The following is a 23448-nucleotide window of genomic DNA, read 5'->3' as shown; positions in this document are numbered from 1 at the left end:
CAGAGAAAAAGGCAGCATACATACTAAAAGGAATGGCATCTAATTAAAAGATGTGATTACACAGAAGGGCCTTGCACTTAAAATAACTGCACAATCCCAAACAGAGACCAAACAGGTCTTCAAACTTCACATTCACCCACTTCAAGCAGCTTACTTCTGCGCAGGTCTAACAGAAGAGATGACAGGGAAAGGGAGCTGCAGGAAGATTCACAAATGAGAAATTCTCTGAGAAGCAAACCCTAGCAGCAGGTTGGTTATCTCAGAGTGGAATCAGGCCAAGGGCCCCACTAGTCACTTGGCCACTTTCTCTCACAGCCTCAGAAGTGCTTTTACTGTGTCACATGCTAGTCAAGTCTAAATGTTTTCTTCTTGACACACATGACCTGGTGATATTCTCAGTGCATTGATGTGATGTCACCTCAAAGCTATGTAAATCTTTTATCAGAAAATATGTAATAACAAGTATAACATGTATTTTTCAACCCAGAAAGCAAAAGACTATTTTAACTAAAGAATATGTAAGAGTAACTGTGCTATGATCAGAATAAAGGTCCACATTGTTCTTGGAGGTGTCAGAATATTAGATTGCTAGAGGCTCTTTTCAGAGAATATGACACAAGGCAGGAAAAGAGTAAATCCTTCCTGGAAAGTCCCACACAGAAGGTGGGACTCACCTCCCACCTGATTATTGTCAGCTATTTAGGGACTTGGTGCTGGAGTTTATCAAGTATGATAATCTGCATGCAAACATAATTGATTAGCCAATCTTGATTTATATCAGCATATACAATAACTAAATACCAATCTCCAATCATTAAGAAACAAAACAAAACAAGCAAGATATTTAGTGAGTCACAGAACCACACAAGAAGAATTTGCCTGGTTCAATCTGCCAGATTACTCAAGGCTTAGTCCAGTAAGGGAAGCAAACAGAGATTTCATAACATCTCTGGGCTGCTCCAGTGCTGAAGTACTCTCATACCAAACATTTCTTTCCTTATAGCCAGTTTGTTTCAGCTTATGACCTTTACCCCTCATCCTCTCACTGTGCACTCAAGACCACCACCATGCTCTTGGTAACCAGCTCTTAAGGCACTGGGAGACTGCAGAGCTCCTCATTCCATTACAGAAGGCAATCCCATGGATCTAACATGATTTACCTTGACTAAAACTGGCAAACATTTTCTTCACGCACACCTACAAGAAGCCTCATTCCATTATTTCCTATGGGATAGTGGTTGACCAAGCTGCAGTACTTCAGACCTTCCTTCTTGTCCTTCTTGCAAATGGATAAAACAATCTTTTATTGGGAACCTCCCTCTATCTACAGTCTGTCAAAGATCACAGAGAGCAGCCTGACAATCACATCAGTTGGCTTTCCCAGTACACTCATGGTGTGATTCTTGGGTTTGTCCTGGGCAGGGCCAGGAGTTGGACTCTGTGATGCTTACAGCCCCCTTCCTGAGGTCAGACTGACAGGCCTGTAGTTCCCCAGATCCTTCTTCCAACCCTTCCTGTAGATGGGTTTCACATTTGCTAACCTCCAACCATCTGGGACCTCCTTAGTTAACCAGGAGCAAAGATAAATTATGGAGAGTAGCTTGATGAGCTCTTTGCCAGCCCCTTCAATGCCCTCACATGAATCCCATCTGGAGCCACAGACTTGTGAGGGTCTGAATGGCACAGGAGGTCACTAACTACTTCCTCCTGGATTGCAGGGGCTCTGTTCTGCTCCCTGTCCATGCCTACCAGCTCAGGGGGTGGTGCCCCTGAGGATTATGAGTCTTTCTGTTGAAGGCTGAGACAAATTTCTTATAGCATTACTCATTAGAGGTTTAAAATACTGTATTTCTACTTAAGACAGGAGGGGAAATCAACTCATAGACAGCCAAATTCACACCATAGGATCAAGAATAATTCTTGCACTTCATTCCATAAGAATTCCTAATATACCTGACTTTCCTCTGGAATCTTAATTAGATTTCAAAAAGAACGCAGGTATGATGTTCAAGGACTATTTTTCACAGCAACAATTACTCATGATGTAGTCTCCCCTATTATATCTTCTCAATAAAGCCATTTTTTATAGCTCATCCATTTTTAATTTGATAAAGCCTCTCTTTTCTGTTCTCCCGTTTCATTTGACCGCTGAGTCTTCTCAGAAATATTCATTTCCTAGCAGCTAGAGCACAATGAACAGAAAAGCAAACTGCTGTTCATCTGAACAAAGACACTCCCACACAGTGAAGTATGTGTGTCTGGGAGCCCTGCTATAGAAAAACACATGCCCACAGTTTTTCACAGATTCTGCAGTTTTCAGCCGCAGTGCAAGGCACTGGCAGACATGAATAGCCTTTCTTTTACCTTGTTTATTCAAGAACTATGATCCACTAGCCTGCTTTTAAGTATTTGATATCCTACAGTGAAGGGATTAAATAAGCCTGACGCCAAATGAAAAACTTCAGACATGATGCTGATATTTTTGGTAAACTTATGAAGCCAAAATCTGAAGGTCTTGTCCTTAGAGACTAAAAGGCCTTTGCTCTAGGATTTTGTATTTATTATGCTAGCAAAGTCAATCCTATCTCTAACAGACACTGATTTCTTGATAGGTTCTCTCCTGCCTTGAGTGCATTTGAAAGAAAAGCAACCATCTTTCTAATTTTCACACTGCTCCTCACATAATTAATCAAGTATACAATCTAAACTGACTTCCTTTCCAAGCACATTATTGCAAATCAGTCATTTGTGGGAGAAAAACAGAGAGAAACAGGACTGTATTTTACATCTTGTTTAAGAAGAGTCCTTCATACCAGGAAGGTGGGAGATGGGCTATAATAATACAGCATTTAAATAGTAAATATGCACAGGGGCACACAGCACACAGGTGTGCTCTCATTTCTCATGATCCCAGTGAAAGGGGTCATGACCTTTCAGACTTGAACCTCAACATTTCCAATTTTTCATCTTGGTTCTCAGAAGAGAAATTTAACCCATCTGGTTTTCAGTTTTATGAGGTCATGAGCCATGAAAGAAAATCTAGCTTTAAACAAAAAAGGAGATATATAATCTTCTGTCCCTGTATAAGAGTAGATTACACAGATGTTTCTGTTATATCAAGGCAAACTTAAAAGGGAAAAAATATCTTCTGCACAATATTATATATTCATGTCTCTACCACTGTGTATTTCTTTCTGGTTGTACTTATACATTTCTAGTTCCTCTAGCAAAACCATGCACAATGGTCAACCTTAAACTCCTGCCTACACAGAGCTGTGAAAATCCTGCCTTTCATGTCATCACTGGGCTATTTATCCTGGTGCTACAATGAGGCAACAATTTCATTAGAAGTGATAGATAATTATATTTCCTACTACAGCAAGGCACAAACCATCATCCCACCTTGTCCTCTGCTCTCTGGCAGCACCAGGCAACACAGCCAGAGTCAACTCGTGTCCGAGTTGGACTTTTCATTAATTGGTTCACACCTCCAGCAATGCATTTAATAGTGCTGGCAAAAGGCAGGTTGTTTTCTTTTTTCTTAAAAACACACAAAAAAGTTTGCAGCCTCCCTCTCCCCAGCCACACAAGCCATAGAGCTTCAGCAACCCAGCCCCACACTGTAGGAAGCATTTTACATACAAAAGAATTTGTGAGATCTTTTATGGTTTCTAGCATCCACCAAAGCTAGAGAACCATTTTTACAACCTCCCGAAAAATTTATAATATGGGGATACTTGGAAGTCAGATTAGCTCATAGGGTTCTTTGCAAATAAATTATACAACACAACTATTAAACAGCACAACACCTTCAACAGAGGGTTAACTCATATTTCACTGCAAGAACACTGAATGATGCACCTGTTTCATATCCTTAAGATATGAAACCTCACAATAAAATGCAACATGCAGGAATGGGGTTTTTAAGCATTTATTTCAAAAAACAGCAAGTTTTGAAAAATGACAGCAAAGAATCATATGTAAACCAGGAGACAAGTGCTTCTAATACTATTTGTATAATTGCCCTACAATTCAAAGGCCAACCAAGTCCTTATGGGCTGTGTCCACCTTAAGTCCTGTACCCTTCTCCAGCATAGCAAATACACACTGAGCTGTTAATTGCAGTAACACTAATTAAAAGACAAAACCTCACAACTACATTAACAGTGAAATTGCCAATTAGCACACAAGGCTTCCTCATTACTGCTGCTGCATGAAATGTGAAGCATGATGTGGATAGCAGTCATAAAATAAAAGACATTTTTTAAAAGCCAATAGGTCACATTTTCAGCTTACTTCAAAAGTACTGCTGGAATCAGTAACTGAGAAGCTGACCTACAGGAAAGAAAGAAATTTCTACAACCTTTTGTGAAAATCACTAAAGAAAAATATTGCCATTTTCCACATCTGCATTCACAATGGTTTTCAGAGGAAGGAGTACTTGCCTTGGTGTAGCCACTAGAAAATGGCTTAAAAATTTAAAAATAGGCCAACGGCTAAGATTTCAGTGGATAATTTATCCTGACTTTATATTCCATGTAAGGCTTCCCCAGAAAGAACTAATGGATACTGAAAGCAATCTAGGTGATCCTAGTCTCCTTTATTCTACAGAAGGAACACTTGTGTCCTTCAGTGTCTTTCAATGACCATTTAATGAAAGTTAATCCAGACCTCCACAACCCTAGAGCTGCTTCCATAAAGTGATTGTGCTTTTCATACAGTTTCTATTTCCTGAGGTCTCTCTCTACCTTTTTGGTTTTTTTGAAGATTTCTAATTCTAATTCAGAGGTCTCATGGTAAATAAAATGGAAATACTTTCAGCATTATCTTCCTTGAGAGAACTGGAGTAGGTATTTGTTTTTCACTTGCTCCCTTTTAATCAAGCATTTTGTTGACCATAATCAATTTCTTCACTCAAGAGAAAAATGTGCAATTATCTACAATGAAGAAGGTGTGTCTAAGGAATAGGGTGGCAGGAAAGAGAAATCAATGGAACCATCTGTCTGACATTCCTACAACATTATAAGATACTTGTAATTAACTGCTTGCCTACCAAAGTCTGCCAGCTTTAACTCCCCCGTGTCACTGATCAGAAGGTTCTGTGGTTTCAGGTCCCTGTGCAAAATGTAACGCTGGTGGATGTAAGACAGTCCTCGCAGCAACTGAAATAAAAATAACTGAAAAAGAGGGGGACAAAAAATGACCTCTGTTAATATTTTGCATATAACCACAGGTGATTTCTTCATGATATGCAGGGTGCTTGCACATTGCGGTAACATTGTGTCAGAATTCCTCCCAAACTGGCTAATTCCCACCCAAATTTAACACAATGAAATTTCCATCTGAAATATACTTACTTTGCAAGGACTAAACCCAGCCTCCAAGCCCTACTATGTCATAGATTCAATTTGACTGCTTTAAAAAGAATGAGAGCAATACAACCATGTGCAGAAGGCTTGGTTTCTACCAAATTATAATTATATTCCATTTACCCATATGGCCTTAGAGATTAGGTTGTAGCCTGAAGACAGATGTGTATCTTCACTAATTATAGGCAACAACAGTACAGGGTGGATAGGGATGGGGAGATAAGGCTGGGGGATGGAACACTGAAGCTAAAACAAAGAAGAAATTAATAGTATAACAATAATGCCTGTGTACCCAAGGAAATCTGCAAGTAAAATAGATTTTATCCCTCAAAGTCTATTTTAATGGGAGTTTCTTATGTATTTTTCATTAGGAAATAATAACTCTCACTGAACCTAAAGATGACTTTTGAAACCTACTTGCAATAGTCTTAAAGGTAATTTTAGATAGAAACTTAACTCACCATCTCCTAGTTTCTTAGAGTCCTTCCCTGGATTCTATAAATGCTTACTCCTAAATCTAAGCATTACTATTGTGTATTCTGTAATTTACAATTATGAACAAAGAGCTGGATGAAGAGGATCTTTTGTCCTCCCCTTTCCATCTCCTGCAAGCATCATTCTCTTGCATCCTTTCAGACACTTGCTGGGAAGGGCTGTGTAACCCGTCATGGGTTTTGTCAACACAAAGGGTGAATCAACTCCCAGGAGTTTTCTTTGCAGTTATGAAGAACCTATCCCAATGCAGAGACCCTTCCTTTTCCCTGATATGTTTTAAGAAATACTTCAGTTTCTAGATGTGAACACAAAGCTAAACACGGAGAATTCAAGAGCAGGTATGGACTCTGTGCCTCACAGCTCAGAGGACAGTGAAATGTGCTCTCTAGGAAGGTGTGGAAACCACCCCAAAGATTGGGAAAAAGTCAACTCAGGCACACGAGAATTTCTAATTAACTTGCAAAACAAGCATCCTATTCAGTGATTACTGAAGTGAAGAGACATTATAAAAAGGGTTACAAAATCTGATTATAGAAGAGAATAAAGGCTGACATGAAAGAAACAGAAATGTCATGTTACTGAAGGTGAAATGAATTTAATTGCATTTCATTTTTTTCCCTGAGTGCAGACACAATGCACTCTATGTTTAGCTATTTAGCCAGGGCACAAAGAGCCATATCAATCACCTTCTTGCCAGGGTAGGGTCTAACAGTGTGCTGAGGAAACCTAATAGCAAAGTACAGGAACAAAGAATAGCAGGAAAGTCATAAGTAACATGCACATTCCTTTTTGAATTGTGGTTAAAGTGGAATTCATAGTACATAAAAACTATTTTAATAAGAGCAAGAAGCAGAATAGTTTGCATTACAGCCTGAAAATATCAATTTAATTCTATTAAATTACTCAAAATAATACATTTTTTAAAATAAAAAGATGGGCAAAATAACCAGTTTGCCAGGATAAATCAATAGCATTTAACTTCAAACATTATTTTTAAATATGCAAAAAAATTTCAATTATCATGGTAGCTTACAGCACTGTAATCTTTATAATAACTCAAAATATATTTATTAATGTCTTTCACTTGGCTTTAGTGAAAAGAGTCAAGTGATTTGACATAATGTGCTAAAAAAAATGCCCAACACTTCACAGCTAAACGGAATAAACATCTGCTCTTGAGGACAGCTTTGGAATGTAGTTTTATTCCAAACTTGTAGACATGCTGTACTCATTAAATACCTTCTCCAAAAGTTAATTAATTCACTCACACCTCCTTGGAGGAAGCTCATGGAAGAGAAGGGGAAAAAAAACTTCCTGAATTCATTACAGGGTAAACTCAAATATTGTTTTTTTGCTTTCTCTTTTTCTCTTCCCCTTTGTTTTTATAATTTAAATGTGAAAAGATTTACGTGAACACAAGCCGAAAATCTGGCAGCAAAGCATTCTGCAAACCACTGGCCCTTTGAGATTTTTTGGGATGAGAAAACACCAAGGGAGGCCTCTCCATTTCCAATAGTTTCCCAGCCCACAAAAGGAAAAGATGAATTGAAAAAAAATGTTTCTGCTTCCTCACAAAGTACTTCTGCCCTCTCACAGTCAAGTTCATACCCCTGATCTTGAGGAAAGCCTTCTCTAAGAAACCCATTTTCTTTCCAGATTGTCTGCATTAACTTCACAAGGACAAAAATGAATCCTAGATGAGGAACCATCAATCCTTACCCATATACCCAGAAATCTACATACGTCTTATCATGGTCATACTCTCATCTTACTTGATCCTTCCACCACCTCACTCTATTCCAATCACCATGAAACCTCAGCCTGGGTTTTTTTTCAGGGGTTTTAAACAAGCAATGGAACTGCCACTTCCCAAGGCCCCAGGATGGCAGCTGCAGTCAATGGCAAATTCACCATGTATTTCAACAGGTTGGTCGGGATGGTAAAATCAAGACAGATTCACAGCTCGTTACCTTTTATGTTGGTAATTTTAGTATTTGCATGGTCATACACAAGGCTGTATAGGTATTGAATAACCTGCAATAAATAAACTAAGACATCATTCACTAAGACATCATTTGTGTAGTTTCTAGCTTATTAGTAGGAACAAAGGTTTTGATAATAAAATTAGGCTCATAAAATGCCAAAGGTCATTGTGTTTGAAGAAGACAGAACACAGGACAGGGATTTGTCCCTAGAAGTCATGTTTTCAGCAAAGCTTAGTATTAGGAAGCCCAACACTACATTCAGACAAAAAAACCTTAACACTTGTGGCTTCAAGTCTTGCTTATTTCTTTCAGTCATAAAAAAATACCTCTTTTCCCAGACTGTTATGCAGCTCTCACTTTAATGAGCAGCATATTTTAACGAAGACTTTTCATTGTCAGCAAGAAAAATGCATGCAGGTCAAAGCTAATTCAGGGTTTATGGACTGTGATATTAAAAGAACATTAGCAATTCTTAAAACATACAAGAGAAAGCCCTCAAAGGGGTGAGTTGGCACCTACACAGTCCTTCAAGTGTAATGCCTGGATAACCATTTGAGCTATATGCAACATTTGACCAAATGCCCGCAGTAGTTTTAGAATACAGCATTTTCTGAGACTCGTAGCTATGTGGACGAAGAGCCCAGCTTTCCTGGTATTCTAATGAGTCTGGCTGAGTGCACAACCTAGAGCCTTACATGCAGACATGCAATGGCTGCCCGGTGGCCCACGTGCTGCAGAATGCTTCACTGCCTGGTGGCCTCTGAACAAGCTTGTGAGTTAGACACTGACACAGGCGATGCAAAACACATCTAAAGGGTGGGATTGAGAGTAGCTGACACTGACTGACTTAGGTTCAGAAAGCTCTTTCCAGTCTATGGCTGAAGGGGAACACTCGTGTACAAGTGATCTGTGTAAAGTACTCAGATGACTCCACACAGTTGCCCTCCATTACCAGATATGGTAGAGAATTTCTGGCAAAGGATACTGGGGTAAGAGAAAAGCAGAAATCCACAACTTGCCTAGGGAGATTCTCTGGAAAATGTACCATTTCCACACAGACTCTGCTGAGGCACTGAGGACCCCAATGACGGAAAGGATGCTTGCCAAAAGGACAGAATAACGATGCCCGTGGGGGCCTTTTTTAAGACTTTGCGTAATGGCAAAGAGGGAGTTCTAAACTATTTTCTTCATTTGAGCTCCCTTAATTCATGTTGCATTTTGGGAATAGAGGACCTGGCCCTGGATACAGAAGTAGAAAACTACACAGAACTAGAAAGCTACAAAGAACTTTTTAGCTTACAGAAGATGCACAAAACTCTTGGTTCTGCTCTCTTGGCAGCAAAACTCTGCAAAAAGGCTGAGATAATCTGGAACAGGAGTTAACATGATTTCAGAAGAAAGCTGAAATCAAACCTGAATTAATATCTTTCCTTTAGCAAGCTCGTACTGCTCTATTAGTATAGCTACTTTTGAAAAATAATACACAATACCACACAGGCTTTATTATCACCCAACACTCATTACACAAATGTTCCTGCTTGCCCTACATATCAAAGCACACAGCCTGGGTATGACACAGTCATCTGAATTCCCAAGTGTGTATTCAGCATCAATAAAATCATATTTAGTCTTATTAGGCCATCAAATCTAAAAATACCAGTAAAAGAAACTAAACTTGGGACATTGTATCTCATGCTTGCAACCAATGAAGTTCTCCCTATCATCCAGAGGACAGTACAGGCTTCTGTACATTATTGGCTAATTAAAATGGCAAAAGGAGATAACAAATCACTACAGTGCCATCTCACAGCCTTGGAAATAAACAGAACCAAACACATTATTCAGTTCCATTTGGGTTCACTAAACTCTTCAGGAATCTTAGAACTACTTGTTTTAAATCATTATACTAGAAAAAACTACCTGGTAATATGCACTATCACAGAAGCAATGAGAAATGTCCCTCTGACTTCTGCTGGCATGTCAAAACCTCATCAAGCACAATCTTTTTTTATCACTCTTGGTTTGCTATTCATTTCCCTCTTCTAAACCAGGATAATAACCACAAGATAAAATCCAGTTTTCACTTCTAAGTAATACTTGGGGAAATACTGCACTTTTTAGGTCAAAGTTTTGTAGACTCTGTTGCTCAAATTGTCAGAAGAAGTTCCAGGAAGAAAGTACTGACTTGAGACAAATTTGCATCTGTATGAATAAGGAAAATCTGAGTAAAAATTATTAGGTAATTGATTCTGCAGGATTTTCAGGATCATAATAAGATTTATCTCACAGAAAGGTTCCTCCTGTTTGCCTTCCCTGGAATCAACTGAGTTCCCTCCAAAAGAATTTTAAAACAATCCACTTCAATCCAGTGCTTTTATAAAGGCTTCTAACTTGCTCCTGCATTCCTTACACAAGAGTCTAGAGTCTGATGTCACACAGAAATACATAGGATACAGCCACTGGAAATGTTCATTGCATCATTGCTTTAAAAATGTATATATACAGATTTTCCCACTTATTTCCAGTAGAACTGCAAAGGAAAAAGATTGGGGTGTGTTAATTTGCTAACTCCTATTCTCTTTGATGCTGTTTTAATCATTTTTTTGTCCCCTCTGGGTACTACTACAGTCATTTGCAATGAAGAAGGTGTGCTTAATTAACTGAGTATAAAGACACTCCCTTATGATCAGCTGTAGTCATCTGCTAAGGTTCAGTAAGTGGAAGACTCAGGTTTTTACTTCTGAATGGCAAAAGCAAAAATAAATTCAATTCAATCTCCTTTTTTACCTTTCATCAGCATACTTCCATGCTGAAGTAGGTCACAGCGGCAATTGTTGCCTCACCGATTTTAAAAATCTTGACATGTTCTCCCTACAATATACATGTGTTCTTGCCCTATGAGAATCATGAAGACCATAGAGACAATAAATTACAAGTGCACTTATGAAAGTGACATTCTTCTAGCATGAATTTTAACATGCTAATGAAGTTTCTGCATTAACCATTCACAGTTGTGCATATTATCAAACCATTAAGTGACAAGACTGACATGAAGTAGAGTGAAATGCTGATGCTATATTTAATGTCTGATAACAAAAAAGTCTAATTTAAATAATCAATTTTCAATGCCATGTGTAAAAGACGACCTTAATTTGGCATAACATTATTCTGTCTGCTGCACACCTGCTTATTCACTGAATGAGGAATGAAAAATAGCACCTTCTCAACCACATTAAACAGCATCACTTCTTACTTAACATATCTGCTGAAATATACTTTTAATTCAACTTCACATCAGCAGCATGACCAATTTTAGTGAGTAGGAGAGAGATTTCAAAAGCATGCCATTAGTTTCGATTTGCTTCCAGTAACAATAGATAAATTTAAAAGGACTACCACAGCAGGTTTTCACCTTAAAGTCAAAGACTGTTTTCTTCAAACCCCAGTGAGTCAGTGACAAGAAAATTTATCACAGCTGGATCTACTACCACAGTTTCATTGTCTACTTCCTGTGCACCTACTTCTATGGCACTCAACCTCCTGGTTGGACACCTCTAGTTACACACAGGTGCTCACACACCACAGCTTCCCCTACATCATGTAACATGTCTCTGCCACGTGGGGATGCAGGACTGCCCATGCAATCCAACAAATGTCTCCCCACAGAAAAGGGGGAGCACAAACCTCCTGTCCATGCCACAGATGTTGATACAATCACCCAATAGAAAGAAAACAGAAACATGCTAGGGAAGCCTACATTGTCAACACAACTGCAACGTAAAGCCTAAAGCATTTTTTTATCCTACTTTTCAGGTATTATGCTTTTCTAACAAGCACATGGGTTTGTATCTTACTATTAATAAATGTAGCTACTGCTTAGCAAGAGGCAGTGTGCAACACTCTGCTACTGCCAAAGTTCAGGCAGCTTCACCTAAGTGCAGTAAACCTCATATGGATACGACACGGGAGCTGCCCAATCCTTGCATGTTCTGAATGCTTCCCTGCCCTTTGTGCTTCAGACCATCCTAAAGCTGTAATCAGTTCAGTGATAAATATTAATGCTTACAGAAGACATCAGATGACAACTACCCTATGGCTTTGACTCAGATTATTAATTTTCACATTAGTTATTAAATGCCAAAATTACTCATCTGACAAAAACAGATTCAACTTCAACAACTGCAACCATTAGTTAAGGACAATGCTCACAGTACTACAGTGCAGCAAGGAATACATGAATACCATAAATTACTAAGTTCCAGAGATTTCAGATAATATCATTTAACACCCAGTGTATATCAACACTTTCAATCCAATTTTATGGAGACCATTAAACCCTTGATTTAACAAATACAATATTTTTATCATATCCGAGTTTTTAGCTATATAGTTGCTATACAGTTTACTGACCTCTTCTTGAACATTTAGCACAGAAAAATGTTGCAGCATCCCATTATGTGTCAATAATTACTATAATGTCTAATACATTCCTTTTAAAATATCTTTTTATAGTTTTTAGATGAACTAATTATATTTTTTGCTGAAACATAAGCATATTTTTACAGAGATTGTTGGGCTGCCCTAGGAAACTTAGTACCCAAATCCCAATCCTCATTTTGCCCTGACTCAGTATTGAAGTGATAAAACACGTTTTAAAATATTCTGGTGGGGGTAGGGCTTAGTTAGTTAAGGTTTTGCTTCAAAAATACCCATTCATTATGCCCAGAAGACTGCTATACCCTGCTTCCTAGGAGAAGGGAAGGCTCAGAATTGAGATGGGTAAGAGATGAAGTCTTGAAGGCTCCTGGGAGAAGGCTGAATATTCTTGTTGCCTGCATGCAAAGCTCAACAAGAGGGTCTTGCCTATTTCTTCTTAACACATTTTGGCCCAAGGAAGAGAAAAGGTGCCCAGGGAGAAGAACAAATCAGTGCAGAAAAATCAGATAGAATAAGAACAAACTGCAAGTTCCTTCCCCCTCTGGTCACGGCAGACTACAGGAGGCTTCCAAGTTGCCTGGAGTAAAAGATTTTGCAAGCAATTAAGAGACAGGGACAGTTTTTGTCTGCTTGAAAACCTGTTGTCATTCAGACTGGTGTTCCTGGATTAAGGAACAGTGGGTCAGATGCAAGTGTCTTTTTATATTGCCAGAGATGAGGGTTTTTTCTGCCAAATACTCATGCAAATCGATATTACCTCTAACACTGCAAGTAGAAGAAAAAAGGCAGAGGGAAAAAATTCTGGATGCTTTTCTCAAAAGACTTCAACTATCTCAAGGCAGCATCACTGATTAAGAAGCAAATCAGCTTTCATTAATAGATTTATTTTTAAGGCAGGGACACAAGCAATGCAGGCATGACAGATGCAAGCCTTTGCTCCACTTATTCTACCAGTAATAGGAGTTACAGTAAACAAACTCAATTATAAAATAAATGCATCAAGGCATAAAGACGAATTTATGTGCATTATTGGGAATGTAGTAATGTGGAGTAAAACACAAAGTTAAAATAAAGGTGATATTTCAAATATTAGAAGAAGCTAAGAACAGTTACATTTTCACAGGACATGCTGAAATGCACAAATAAAAAGACACTGAAATTATGAATTCACAAAACCAGAGCAATTTATGGACAACTGCAAACAAAGGCTCAGAAGAACCAAGAAAGGAAGAAAAAAGACTGGTGGAAATAGCCCTGTACCAGCTAGAAAGGGACATAAATCAGAATGAAGATCATAACACAAAAAAATATCACTGATAGGGTCAGCTAGTTGCTCTGACCCGTTAGAGTTCCTGCTGTAGGAAGCAATCCAGATGTTCCAATTGAGCATGAACTATCTCTAAAGGCTGCAACATCTGTAGGAAAGACAGCCAGGAGTACAGATTTCAGTAGTCTATGCCAGGAGGAACAGCACAGGGAGAGTCAGGAGCAAATCTTGTACCTCAGTTTGCAATAGCACATTTTGCAGCTTGGCAAGCACCACACAGTACACATATAAATCAATTCCTATTTCCAGTCATGGACAGGGCTGCAGCAGTAGCTTCCAGCAGAAACATAATTATATGTGGGGCCATGTATTTAAGATTTATTGCTTGCCTTCAGTTGTGGAAAAACTGAGAAAGACATCTTTTAAACCAGACAGGAGAAGATGAGGCCATGTGTACTACACAGGGAATTATTAACTGATTACCCTTTTCCTCAATATCTCTAACACTGTACACAGAATATGAATACATAGTTATATATAAGTGCTAGACAGGCAAGTTTGTTGGCTGCCAAAGAGGTAAATAATTGTATATTTGGACCTAATGGAGTCTGCAGAATATATGGACTGAAACAACTGCTTTATGCCAATTTCCCTTCAAGCTGATGAAAATGTTTCAGGTACTTGACTGCAATTATGTTATCAGAATGACTGGTTTAACATTACCAGGGCCAGGCATTTTTAAAACAATATCTCAGCATCACACACGAATTCCTGGAAGGGTTTAAAGCCTGATGTTATTTGTAAGACTTGCGCCTCCACCTACAAATTATAAAATCCTGGAATCATTATGTGTCAATACAGACATACCAATAAAAATGCTAAACCTAATACTTGTTTGATTTGCCTAAGTGTACTGTCCCTGGACTTCTATAACTGTCAGCTGAGACATTCTTCTTTATACTTACACATACTTATAATATCCTGCTCAGTCTTTATTTAAAGTAGTTAAGTGACAGCAAATAGCCTATTTAAAGCCACAAAGAAAGGCAATGTCAAGCACAGTACCTGAGGGGACAACAATATGTGTGTCCATCAAAGTAATTTAGATTTTTATTCTATTTATGAGTCTTCATTTAAAAGTAAGCCTAAGGGAACAAGCATTGTTTTTACCTTGCAAATACAGAGAAAATTCAGAAATATAATTAAGCTGAAGATATCCTATAGAAGGCAAGATGTAATTTGCATCTGCTTTCCTATAAAATACTGTTTAACAGGAACTACTGTACATATTCTTTGGAAAAAGAAAGATGTGTGCTTATGTGGGTTTGTATTTATAATAAGTGGCAACAAGCCAGAAAGGAATATCCATCAATAGGCAATACTTCCCTCAAGAACAAAATTAAAAGGCAGGGGGTCTTTTGTCATGCTGGGAGAGCATCAATGGCTTGCCCCAGAGAGCCAAGACTAATTTATTGCTACTGGAATATAATTGCTTGAATGGAAGCTTTTAAAATGGATTTAGGGATCACATAACCACTGATTCTGAACAAGCAGGGTCCAAAAGTCTAAAAAGTGAAATTACTGAAGGACCTCTAGAAAGAAGAGGCTGGCAGGGAGAGAAGGCTAATTCATATAGCTCAGTTTAACCCTTAGAAATCAGCTGTGGAACCAGACAACTTTGTCCAGAAGCTAAAACCAAAACAAGGTGGTAAAGTCTCAGATCCCCAGCTGCATGAGTCAACAGACGGAGTACAGCACAACAAAGCATTAAAATGAAATGGTTATGAAATAACCATCTTACTTCCTCTGAAACAAAAGAGCAGCACAAGATATTAGTTTGGCATGCTGGTGAAAGTCTGGGAATTTTTAGCATATGTGACTGGGTTTCTGTCCTCCCAGCCAAAGAAATCACTCTCTTGGGCTATTTTTAATTCAGCCTTGAGAGCAGGTATTGCACTGAAATTCCCAAGCAGGCTGATTCATTCATTAAAATGGTAGGACCTCAAATCATCATGCCTGGTTTTAGTAATTACTGCATGATCAGGACTAGCCTTTGTTGCTGGCCTGGCAAGAGAGACTTCTAAATATATGTAACTGATTTTCATCAGTATTATTTAAGGGAAAAAAAGAGTAAATTATTCAATGGGACTGCTCATGTTTCATCTGTTGATTGAAGTTTCATCTACTCCAACTTCCAAGTTTTTTTTCTTTTCTCCCCCACCCGCCACCTTCCACTCTTACTAAAAAATCCATTGGGAATTAAAAAAACTTAAACCAGCAGTACATCAGGATTCTACACTTAGCTACTCAAATAAATATTTCTAATGTGTCTATAAGCTTCAAAGGTGTTTCTGAGCACTGACAAATGATACAGATAGCCACAGGACTACATGCAGCAAAATCTGAAAGGGAAATGCTGCTGCTGCCGTTCCCTCTGAGGCTCCTGTTTTAAATGACAGGTATCTCAGGATTCAGAGGAGTGATGTACCAGCAAGCCAAACAATGTGTCTATATCCATCCTCCTCAAAGGCAAGCTTACTGGGCCCAACGTGGTTATATAAAAGTACAAATATTTGAATTATTATGTCTTTTTTACAAGGGCTACAACAACTACTGCATATCAGACCTTGAGGTACACAGCACTGCAGCCTTGAAGCAAGACTTACAAATCTGAAGCAGCACAAAGAATCTTAATAGCCAGTCTTCATTTATCCCAAAACTCAGAGAAATGAAGTTAAAAGTATCCACGAGGGGAAATGAAACATAACCCCCTGGTTTAACAAGCACATTCAACACCTGAAACTCTGCTTAGGAAACTGAGCAGGGAAGAAAGCTCAGAAGTTTCAGGGGTCAAAACCAGGTCCTATTTCACCCCCTTTAGTGCTACACTGATCTTCTGTGAGTGTATTGGTTTGTTTTGGGGTTCTTTTTTTCCCAAATATATCCAGGAGGAATTTTCCTTATTTTTTTAGATAGCAGTAATTCTTATTGAAATTCATATGTTGTAGATGCCACTTTTCATTCAAAGAACACAGAAAATTAATGAAGCTACATGATGTGCAACAATGATCAGCTATTGCAGAAGAAAAAATACTTCCTCTTTTTACTCTTTTTAAATTTCTTTTTTTTTTTTTAACCAAACAGGCTTTCTGGCTGTTCCAGAAAAAAAGAGTTTTCATGAACTTTTACATTTCAGTAAGTTATAAAGTTCCCAGTATGACAAGTGAAGACTTAAACACTTCCAAAGTAGAACAATGGGACTGCAAGACAAAGATCATCTGAGTGATCTATACACACACAACATATTCTGCACATCTGGTTGGCTTCCATTTCATGCTAAAATCATTTGGCTGACTTCCCAAAGAGAAACTGGATCAAGTCTCTACTCATCTACCTTTCCATTAAATCCTGCTAATAAACTCTCTCTTTCCTGTGTGATGATTCTCAGTCTCTACCTTAGAAGGAAAAAAAATTCCAAAGTGAAATCAGCTATGAAAATGCTGATCTCATCCAAGAAAATGTGCAAAAAGATTAAGGAAGATTTTATATGTTCATATAAAAAAAGTAGGACATTCAGCTAATACAATTAATTACAGTTCCCTCAAACCTGATGAACCCACACTAACTTACCTAACTGAAGATCTAGCACTGACAGCCTAAAGCATGTTTACCCTGGGGTTTTAGGGCAGTATTGTCTTAAGAGCAAATGTTTAAATGGAGGGGAGGGATTACCAACACTGTTAACAGCATTCACAGCATTCAAATATTTTGGCTCTGAGTCAATTTTACAAACCTCAGAAATTCTACTGCAGGAATGCTCAAATACTTGAATTTGGAATTATTTTCAAAGAAAACAAATATTTAAAAGTACAGTTAATTTGCCAGGCATTTTCCCTTTAGTTAGCAGTTTCTGTGAAACAACTGACATGACATTTTTTGCAAAGTTACTGCTACTGCATTTGCAGGATGTTTGAATGTGTGCTCTTTTTGACTCTTACCTTCACATTCTCTGGATGAAGCCCTCCAGGGTGTTTGTCCATGTACTGACATAAATCAGTGTGCTAAAAGAAAGTCAGATGGAGAAAACTATATTAATATCCATATGACTGCAGTAATAAATACCCCTCTACTTAGGAGTGGATATAACAAATGGAAAATAAGATTTTTTTTTCAGCCACACAAGTGCCAACACACATTTGTACCTTTACACTAATTTCATTTAACAGCCTTGATAACTGATATGAATATTCAACAATTGCAAATTAATATTTCTTCTAACACTCTGCATTTGGTAGATTAATTACCTGAATTTTAATACCATTCTAAAACTTGTAAGGACAGCATCAGCACCACAAAGATAATATCTAGACAGAAGAGGATGAACCTAAAGGAAGAATCTCACATTCAATTCCCCTTGTTCACATTATAACATTGCCCTTTAAATATAATTTTATAGTGATTCTAGATTAAGATGGGTTAAAGGTTTAGAAAATAAAGCTGAAAGGCATTGCATATCAGAGTACTGAATGGTATTTTCCAAGTCAAAAAGAAGCACATATTATGGACATGTACAGCCATTAAATACAGATACTTTAGAAAAGAACATCATGGAAAATTCAAACCTAAGTTTTCACTTCATAGTTACCTATATTTCCTGCAAACATAAAACCCCATGAAACCTCTTCAGGGAAAAAAAAAAAAAAAAAAAAAAAAAAAAAAGAAGGTTTGCAATGCATAGATTCATGTTATTTTTAATGAATAAATATTTATACTTTTTACTATGGAAACACTTCTCTCTGAATTCTTCTCTTACATTTCTACACTTCAGCAGCAGAGTTTCAGACAAATGGCATGTTGCTTCTCTAATGTGCTTGCACAACTCAGCTTCTGGAATTATGTTCAGAATAAAAAAAGCAAAAATATGCAGTTGATTAACCAGCAAATACTCAGAGACGGACTCTGCCTTCCACATCTGGTTTCTGAACACATCTGGTAAAAATCATCCAACATTCCTTGAAAAGCTACTTGGCAATACCTGCCTCACATACACAAGAGCCCATATAAATACAGGCAGTTTTCAAAGTGAGAGTTTTGGACAAAAGTTGCCTTCCACACAGCAGAATGGTGTCTCTGTGCAACGTTTGCCAAACCAGGAGGTATTCTTTTGCAGAGTTATGCAGATACATAGCAGAGTTCACACCCAAGACACAAAATTTGTTCTAGCCACAACTATCCTACGCAATTGCTTTTGAAATCACAAACTACAAAAACACATTGAGCATGTGGAATTAACATTGCAAAGACATGAAGATGTATAGGATTATTAGGCTCTGCATTAGCACAACTATTTTCATGAATTCTTACATGGCTTCACAAGAGCAAGAGCCCTGACTACAGGAAATTGCTTGAATCCCAAAATGAACAGCATGCTCAAACAGGCAAACCACACTACATACAACAGAACAGAGATTATTTCAAAATGCAAGATACAGACAGCAATTATTCAATTTACAGTCTACAAATTAGTGAATGCATTTACAAAGAAAATTTTCAGACTAATTAAAAATATTCTACCAGTGAATTGCTAGTGTCAAAGAAGCACATTTTGCATAGAGATTCTTAAGTTTAGGAACTTATTCCTCATTTCTGTAAAATCTTTAGCCTTAAGGTACAAATTGCCCTTCCATTCTCCCATTCTCCTCTTCCATGCTCTACTTCATTCATAGTATTTGGCACTATTTTGTCTTCTGTGTTTTGACTGACTGTGGTGGTAATGAAGCTTTCTGGGACTGCATCAATAAACCATGGACAAGCCAACCTTCAGTACACATCACCACATTACACATTTTTGTTTTGTTTACTGTATGAACACCAAGAAAACATACTTAAAGTCATCAGCTAACCTTGTCATTTGTTTTAATAAACTAACATGTTCTGAGTACTAATCCCAGCACAAGAATCTGCCTTAATATCAGCTGAAACACCATTACTACAGGTGATGACTGGTGTCAAATAAGAAATTTGTGGGAATCCACTCATTTTAATGGCTATCTGTTATTCATGAGACATGCCAGTGTTTGAATAGTGCTAGCACCTGCAGTGCTCAACAGATGTTTGAGGAAAAGCCTGAAATATCACTTTAGAAAGCCCATTAGGGTGGCCAGGGAAGCACTGTCCCATCCTCACAGCCATCGTGGTCCCTGAGCACAGCACGCTCCCTCACACGGGCTGGCTCAAGGAATTATTATTTGCCCTCAGTTCAATCTTTCAGCCTTTGTGAACAACAGATAACCTGGTAGGTGGGAGGTTTATTGCCTCCTCCACCTTCTGTTGATTTCTACAATTTGCAACCAGTCAGCTGACAGAAACCAGATCAAAGAAAGACAAACCCAATGTCCCTTCTGAAGGTCCCCTTCCTGAAGCCCCACCTGTCCACCCACACTAACTGCACATTTTTATTCACCAAAAGCTTTTCATCTTATTCAGAGCCACAACTATAGGAATAGCAATAACTCATATTTTTTATTTCCTATATATATTTGTAACAAATGGTGAGGATAACCTCATTTTCTTATGCTTATGTTTCAGTTACTATTTGGATGCATTTTCTCCATACAGAAACATCAATGATCATCATGTTTGTGTTATCCATCATTAGCTTATTCTTCCTACCCGAAGGATGAAGACAACTGGGATCCTGATATAACCTTCTGCCATCAGTTTAACCACCAAAACCTACAAAAACTGATTGAACACGTCTACCTGAAAGTCAGTGTAAGCAGCAACTTCCTCAGAATCCTGGAAACCTTACAGAGTCAATTGCGCTGCAGTCTTTTGGCATTTATTTTTTTTCCCTACACACACGCTACAGGAATCTGTAGCAAACCTTCATTCCGATGGGGAAGAGAAATTGAATGTATTTTCTGTTCAAATCTTTCTACAATTTGCTTTCATAAAACTAAGAGTCTTTCTCATACATGTAACAAAACATTATGGGAAGAACTGTGGAAGCAGCTTATAATGTTGGAGTACATTGCTCCCCACTTTAAAAAAAAGAAGGTGGCAGCAAAGCAAAGACAGCCTCAGCTGCTCCTCTTTCCCAAGGTAGGGACTGAATGCACATTGAATTAAACATTAGTACAGCTAGGAAAACTGACAGTGCTGCAGAGACAGCTCTTTCTAAACCTGTTTTCCCTTTTGGCAGCCAAAGTGTCTGCTCCAGTGCTCGTGTGCACAACTGACATTGAAGGAGACAACACGAATACAAGTTTAGGAAAGCATTAGGAAAAAAAAACAAGAGAGCAAGCTGGACGAAAGCATTTTTTTAATGTATTCCATGAAATTTATACTATATAGATGGAGTCTTTTTCTTCATGCTGTTTTGAAGGTGGAAAACAACATGTTTTCCCAAGTGGAAGAGTGGCTGCCAATACAGCCTGACATACTCTGACACTGGAGTCTGTGCTGCAGTCACCACCCTGATCTAATAAAATAGATACCCTAAAGGAAAATTCAAGATACAATTACATATTGGCAATAACATAAAACTATACTGAAACAAAGAGAAGAAACAGACCAACCAATACACCCTTTACAGTCCATTCTGCACTGTCTCAGAGGGCCAGGCCACCTCACAGGGCTGCAGCATACTGGGAATGGAGTGCAGAGACTTCCAAGTAATTGAACACATTCTGATCCCAAGTGGACCTGGCTAGACCAATTCTGCTTCAAGCTAGTTTTTAACAGCTCTATCAGCCATACTGTCAACCCCCAACACACACAAATCACCAAAGTAATACCATGCTGACAGAACATTTAATATTTTAGTTTAAGTTCAAAATCCCATTAGTTCCTGCTCTTTACACTCCACCAGCTTACCCACACCTATATGTACAATATATAAATATTGTAATTAGCACTCCTCTGCTCAAAACAGCTACACAAAAAACAATAAGCATAGATAAATCAAGTTTCTATAGAGAAGAACTCAAAAGCTAGGAAAGTCCAGAATTAATGGGGTTTATCCTACCTTTTCATTGTTTCTCCATTAAATGTCTATTATGATAACTCCTAAAAGCTCATACCTTTTTTCCTTCCCAGCATTAGACATACACACTGAACAGAATAGGAGATACTTGATTGAAAAATAGCTGTGCTGTTTTACAGTTACAGGGTTTTCTTCTATTCTCAAACAGCTTGCAGAGTCTGTTTTTTTTTACTACTTTGAAGACAGAAATAATCTCACAGGTTTTCCTACCCTGCTTATACCTATGCTACTGACATGTTTTACAAAGAATAATTTCATAGCAATGCAGGAGATATAGGGCATTATTTCCTTTTATCAGATAGGGTCTTCAAGCAAAGACAAAAAAAAAATTCTAAGAATCACTGATCTGAGATATTCTGTCCAAAGAACTTTGGTTTTGACTTTTCAGAGTATTTGGCACTATTTTGTTCTGACTGACTGTGGTGGTAATGAAAGATATTCTGGTCTTCAGGTGCATCTTTCACCCCCACACACCCCCCCTTACTTTTTGCTGTCTCTGATGGGCAATGTGGTTTGTCCTAAGCTGAGAACACCTGGTGGACATTGCAGAGGGAACTGTCTGGATGCTCTCATTACAGAGATGGGGAAGCTGACATGTTGCTACTGACTTTGATGCACACTGGCCAGAAAAAGAATATGAAATGCATTGGTAATATTTAAATACATATTAAAAATAAATCTAAGCATAGTCATCCACCCAATCATTGTGTCCTTCTCATGCCTGGCTGAGAGCCTCATCTCCAATATTCTGCAACGCTGACTTCAGTTACAGCTGTAAATGTGTAATGCTTTTGCAAAGAAGACTGAGAATCTCATACTGAATAGCAGAAATCTGTAATGACAGCAATTTCAGCTGGTGATGACAATTCCCAATACAGCAGAGGTGGAACCCAGTTCTCTACAGCAGTATTACCTAACTTGTCTTGAAATGATACCTTGAATGAGCAGGAACCTCAGAAGATTTCCTGGTTCCCACATTCACAAAAAATGAGAGAAATCCAACAACAACCACATGCCTTCACCACATAATCCTTTGCAGAGCTGCACAACAGGCACTTCCACAAGGATGAAAAAAGGAGATTGCCCAGGCCATCTTTATCTTGGTGTCCTCCAATTACAAGAGCTTCACTTTCCCACTTCACTAACAAAACAAGTGGTTTTCTGCAGAACCTCTTATGCTTTAAGTGAATGACTCGATCTCTCCTCCCACTAGTGGCTTCCCCAGTAACAATTTCATTTTGTCAGAAATGAATAGCTACAATATCTGAAGTGAGAGACTAAAGTATTTGAGAAGAGAGGAAGAATCTTCAAAGACATAGCTCTTAAGTACAATTTATAATTTTTCTGAAGCTTATCACTTGACCAAATTTGGGGCAACTTTCAAAATAATAGTCCAATGCTACCCACACCACAAAGGCTACCCATCCCCTAAATTCCAAATCCATACTGTTCAGCTTGAATACTTAAAATTAAAAAGGGTACTCCAGATAGAGGCAAGATATCTTGGCAATTTTTGCTGAAAGTAAAAATAGGTAATCTGAGACAGGCTTTGGCATTTTTTCCTTCAAATAATTGTATTTCACTACTGTGTGCCAGAAGATCATTGCTCCAGGGCTGCACCTTGACTGGCACACACAGGTACACCTCCTTGAGAAAGCCCTGTCCAGCCTTTTTATTATCTTCTCTCAGCACATAAAAGCACAAACCCTTTCCTCAGTGCACATCTCCAGTAACAAGGCCTCCATTAAGAGACCCATGACCCTTCCTGGGCTAGATGGAACAATTTCTAAATAGAGCAGAGACTGCACAGTGCTTCATAGGATAGGGGATAGAAGACCCATGCTCAGC

The 23448-nt window shown here is 38.2% G+C and overlaps 1 protein-coding gene across 7 annotated transcripts in view; it reads right to left on the bottom strand.

The window, feature by feature from the left end:
* CDK14 (cyclin dependent kinase 14) overlaps positions 1 to 23448 on the bottom strand; it is a 346858-nt gene that overhangs the window by 180524 nt on the left and 142886 nt on the right. For all 7 annotated transcript variants that reach the window (XM_071428970.1, XM_071428969.1, XM_071428973.1 and 4 more), the window contains 2 exons: positions 17552 to 17614; positions 5054 to 5177 (listed from right to left, as the gene is read on the bottom strand). In XM_071428970.1, coding sequence (XP_071285071.1) covers positions 5054 to 5177; positions 17552 to 17614 — 187 coding nt within the window. The remainder of the gene's footprint in view (positions 1 to 5053; positions 5178 to 17551; positions 17615 to 23448) is intronic.

The sequence above is a fragment of the Agelaius tricolor genome, unplaced genomic scaffold (assembly GCF_023055355.1).
Source record: "Agelaius tricolor isolate 1412-34295 unplaced genomic scaffold, bAgeTri1.0.p SCAF_6, whole genome shotgun sequence".
In the NCBI taxonomy this organism is placed as follows: domain Eukaryota; kingdom Metazoa; phylum Chordata; class Aves; order Passeriformes; family Icteridae; genus Agelaius; species Agelaius tricolor.
The sequence above is the reverse complement of the archived record's forward strand: the minus strand, read 5'-3'. Positions and strand labels throughout refer to the sequence as shown.